Below are 5,135 nucleotides of genomic sequence, written 5' to 3'. Positions count from 1 at the left end.
AAAACAATAAAAAAAAAAATGGGAAAAGCCCTTAAGACTGCTTGAGTACTGCGAAAGCGAAAGCTCGGATGTCGTATCGTTAGTTTATATTGATTTTAATTCTCTTCTCATACTGCAGCCGCTGTTCTGGGGATATTTCTCAGCAACTCAATGCTGGAACTCATCGGCTGCCGGATGCCAGACACGTTGATAGTAAAGGCAAACTAGACGTCAGCCAGGTCGTTCGCCATTCTTCATGCTTTGCTGTTCTAAGACAAAAGGGGCTGTAGCAGCGACCTGCAGTGAAGCCACTAGCCAAGAACGAAGCGAACAGCTAGAATACGTCTTCGGTAGATTGAAGCACGGATCCTCATATGGTGAAGGCAGCGACGCTCGCTGAGCGCACAGAGCCGGATGCGACGCAACTGCGGGAGCGCCGTCGTAGATACCCGCGCATATTGGCTGCTACACCGACTGAAATGCCAATATCGCCCGGCTGTCGCACAGACACAGCCTCCTGTTCCGGCGAAGTCACTGTTCGTGGGCCATGAAAGATGCGCTGTGCGAATGCTGACCCCACGTGCGGTTCACCGACCGCACGTAAAGGAGCTAGGATACCCCGGCAAAGGGCTGCAGCCTTCGTGACCTGCAAACCCTGTAGCACGGCCGCTCAATGGGGAGGCGCACTTGGGTGCGGCCCGTCGCGTCTCCCGAAAGAGCCGTATTGCGCCTAGTTCTCATCGCCACCGCCGCGGCGCCACCGCTCCGGGACAAGTCCAGGCGGAGAGCTGCGCGCAGCGGCCGTGCCTGTGCTTTCGTTTAGGCGTCCGCGCGAGCGGCGCTGGATCATTTTAGGATTTATGAGCTGCGTTTCACACATTATGGTGATGTCACGTGCAAATTTGTTATTGATAAGGTGATAGCGGCATGTCACCATGAAAGCGCTTTTCCAAGTTAGACGTTGACCCGTTTACAACGAGAATCGAAGAAGCAGTGCGCCTCGCCGAGTGGGCACCCATTTAGTTACGGGCGTTTAAACCACTGTAATAAAATATAACATATTACAATCTTGAACTCATGACAAAGTTTGGGGCCATTTATTCAGCGTGCACTTTGTGGAAACTCACAATTCAGGACGTAGCGTTCAGCATTATTGTTCAGCGTGTTCCTCCATTTTCGCTGGAAATAATATTGAAGTGAGAAGCACCACCTGAATATACTAGCTAACACAAACTTACAAAAGAAACAACACGAGACAACCAGTTCAACCAGACGCCCGAAGGTTAGGCAATTTTTTTCTTTTTATTTTGAAGCCACATGACGCACAGAGGACACCCAAGCCTATTACAAACGAAGAACTTTCCTAGAAAGAGGTTTATGTGCAAGTATTATTTTTTCCACTGTCAGGTTTATATTTCCTGCCCAGTTGGTCAGCAGGGGTCGCATTAGTTTCGTTAAAAACGTTTTGCAGAGGTCCTTGGTGTGACTGCGGTCTCCTCTCTCGCAAATCAACTCCGGACATTGCACAAAATAGGGGAGAAGGGATAAAACCAACATGTTGCATAACTTGCTGCTTCTTCTTACCTCTGGGCACTTCATCACTTTGCTAACAAAGGTGCATGTGAGCTTGCACAAGGCAACTACCTCCATTTTTGGATACCTTAGGTGTCCATCGTCAAGATTCTTGATAATTCCATAAATTGCTTCAGTTGGCTTTGCTACCTGCAGCAGGGTTTTGCAGGAATCACAAGGCACCTGAAAACGAGCACAAACCTTTATCAAAGAATTGGGACAAATAAAAAAATAATGACACTAAAGTAAGCACTCGAATACTTTTAAACTTTTGTTAAATATAAATAATAAAGACCCCCCTCCCCCCAGGGCAAGCACTAAAAACAACAACCAAATTAAAAAAAAAAGAATGTTTTATGCAATTTTGTAAAAATGTTCATACCTCCTCTTCACATGCACGTGCAAGGTAACCAGCCAAGTATGCGATCGGTGCTGACTCTATGTCTGCTGCTGGTTCACACCACACATGAATGTATCCAAGCTCTCTCGAAAACTCTCTCGCAGCAGAGGTGATGGCAGCGGGCAAGGTACAACTTTCGTAATCTTTAATGCCAAATTTTATAGCTGCCTTCGCCTCAGAGTTAATAGGTGCATTTGCGGACTTTGATGCTTGCAAGATGCCAACCTGCACAAAGCATGGCAAAATTTGTATTATCTCCGTTGATTTTCGTTTGTCGCTAATGGTACCTTCAGTATTTTCTCTGAAGTGAAAACTGCAGCCCTTGCGTCAACTCTGTCGTTCCCGCCATTGAATTGCCTTAGGCTGCTAAAAAGCGATTCTACAGGATCGCTGTTCAGGGCCTGCGTTAGGACGTATCGGAAGCTGAAAATAGGAGATTCGGTCAGATGCAATGCACTAGTAAGGCGCACAGAAGACATTATTGTAAAGATACTTACTTGACGTGATCAAGAAGGTACTCAATTAGCGCCACTGTTGATCTAGTTGTCATGATTGTTGCTTCGTACGTTTCCTTGGTTAGTCTTTGCTTCGACGTGCCTCCTTGGACCTGAATGTCTTCGATATAGCAAACAAAGTCCAACTCTAACCAAGAGAGCCGCTCGTCATCTGACAGATAGAATGGCTCCTCTTGGTGCTTCCATGCCTTCACTGATGCAATGTTGTGCAAGGCATACCATTTCGATATCATTTGCATAAACGTGATTGTGGCGGAACTATCTTGAAACTCACACGCTTCAGGGTCGCACTGAGGGTTGCTCTGGAGGAACTGAAGTGTGGCTATCACAGGTGGGGAAAATAAATCTACTGCCCTGCGCACCTTCATTTTTTCAAGGTTGCTTGGCTCAACATGAGCCCGCGTGAGGAACTTTACAGGTTTAACTAGAAGTTGGGATTGTATGTCAAAAATCTTCTTCAAGTAATATCCACCTCGAATGGCCTGCCCCTCATCCATCATTTCTCTTTCCAGAAAGTTCGTGCGGAGATTTTTTATCAAGTGGTTTGGGTCAAACGCCAAAAAAAGGGGGTCACTTCTGAAAGGGTGAGGCACCGCATGTACAAGTGCACTTTCCTCTGAAAGGCTCTTGAAAAAGGCAACGTTATTTTGATGGTTGTCCGCAACAATTCTTGCGATGCGAAAGCCAACCTCTTCGACTGACTGCATGACTTCCATGGTCATTGAATGAAGCTTATCATTCTTAAGGCAGCGGGTGAAAAAATAACCCACTGGTATGATGTAAGATGTTGATAAGCCTCTCAAAACAAAACACAACAGACGGTTTGCCACCTGAGGGATTGTTGTTGAGAGCTCTGCAGAGCCGATGTCTACGAGGCCGAACACTTTGTCGACTTGCCGGTCATATATGACCTTTTGAGCTATAGACATCTCATCAACAATTAATGAACAGTAGGCCTCTTGCGGCACACTCAAGTTTTCGTATTCCACACGAAGGCGTTCTTTGACGAGAGATGTCACACCAACTTCCCCTGTTGACTGACCAACATATTTCTGCAGAGTGGTACGGCACGGCAGCTTAAAAAGACCTCTTGATCGGACGTGCTCGTAGCCTTTGCTTGAGCATGCTTTCCAAAGTATGCACTCTCTCAGAACATGCTCACTGTACACAGTTTTTTTCATGCGACAGTTGGTCACTTGATTTCTGATGAAGAGAGCTGTTTTTTCACCTGCTTCGGCTGATTTTAGTAACTTCATGAAGTCCTGAACCGCCTTGTTTTCTTCATAACCTTGCAAGCGCTCTTTCAATTTGTCGTGCTCGGCTTGCAGTTTTTGCAGCGCTTTTGCTTGGCGAGCGATTTTTTATTTCAGCCTGTTCTTGGCCTTCTTTGCATCGTCCAACACGCTCGCGAGATCGAATGCAGTCTGACAAGCCTCATCAACCAGCAGAGCATTTTTGCTACAGATTTCCAACGCAGACTGGCATGCATCCTCCACCAACACGTTACTTTTGATGTTCACTTGCGTGCTTACTTCAGGAGCAACATCATGGTAGCAATCAGAAAGACAAGACCCACTCACATTTGGATCCTCTCTGGAACCATCACGCTCAGCTGGAGTTCTCCGAACTGTGCCATCAGCAGACCGGTCAACTCGAGGTCTCTTTGTTCTTTGCGAACTTGTTGGTTGCATGTAATGTGGGTAGTTCGCGAATACGGAGGGGACGGCTGATGGAAGCAGGATCTTCAGTTTTGTGTTCTTCCTGTAGTCGTCGTCTGTGAAGTGCAGTGAGCATACCAGTGACCTGTCATTCGGCTCCCACTGGCTTCCTTTTCCGGCCGAGCCCTCCCGAGATATGTTTTTCAGCTATGCTGCTCGACGTTGTAAATCGCACGGGAACTCGTGGTAACCGATCTTCGGATCTTTCCTTGAGTTCGTGGTGCATAGCGGCACACAGCAGTTGCGTGGCATAGTGACGCATGCGTTTAGGACGCTGTTGACACAGACACCGATGACATGCACGCAGAACTAGCAGAACCACGCAGGCATGCTGAGCAGCAACAACTAAAACACGCGCCAAAACAGCGAGCGAAGTCCTTTCCGCGTCGTCTGGCCGTCCGTGCCGGCGGTAGCCGGCGGCGCCTCGTCCCGGAGTGGTGGCGCCCCCGCGGAGAATGACGGCGGAAACTGTAACTTCTCCCAATACGCGCTTCCCCAGCCATTGCGGCGCGACGCGACGGGCCGCACCAAGTGCGCCTCCATTGAGCGGCCGTGCCTGTAGTTTATAACGTTGACTTCCACTGGTGTCTTATATACATCTGGCTCTGTAGTTTACACTGCAGGGCGTGTGTGTGTGTGTGTGTGTGTGTGTGTGTGTGTGTGTGTATGTGTGTGTGTGTGTGTGTGTGTGTGTGTGTGTGTGTGTGTGTGTGTGTGTGTGTGTGTGTGTGTGTGTGTGTGTGTGTGTGTGTGTGTGTGTGTGTGTGTGTGTGTGTGTGTGTGTGTGTGTGTGTGTGTGTGTGTGTGTGTGTGTGTGTGTGTGTGTGTGTGTGTGTGTGTGTGTTTGTGCGTACGTGAGTGCGTGTGTGTGTGTGTGTGTGTGTGTGCGTGCGCGCGAGTGCGTGTGTGTGTGTGTCTGTGTCTGTGTGTGCGCGCACGCGCGCGCGTGCA

At 48.3% G+C, this 5,135-nt stretch overlaps 1 protein-coding gene across 1 annotated transcript; it reads right to left on the bottom strand.

Annotated features, from left to right (window-relative positions):
• Positions 1-1,053: 1,053 nt before the first annotated feature.
• On the bottom strand, positions 1,054-3,395 carry LOC146191203 (uncharacterized). Its single transcript, XM_084599893.1, has 4 exons — positions 2,449-3,395; positions 2,239-2,374; positions 1,934-2,176; positions 1,054-1,734 (listed from the first exon to the last, which is right to left on the bottom strand). Exons 1-4 carry the CDS (start codon positions 3,393-3,395, stop codon positions 1,324-1,326), a joined length of 1,737 nt encoding a protein of 578 aa, XP_084456019.1. The 3' UTR covers positions 1,054-1,323.
• Positions 3,396-5,135: the final 1,740 nt, after the last annotated feature.

This window comes from Amblyomma maculatum, chromosome 4 (genome assembly GCF_055883805.1).
Source record: "Amblyomma maculatum isolate TAMU_Amacu chromosome 4, ASM5588380v1, whole genome shotgun sequence".
Taxonomy (NCBI): Eukaryota; Metazoa; Arthropoda; class Arachnida; order Ixodida; family Ixodidae; genus Amblyomma; species Amblyomma maculatum.
Note: the sequence above shows the minus strand (reverse complement) of the source record. Positions and strands in the feature narration are given on the sequence as shown.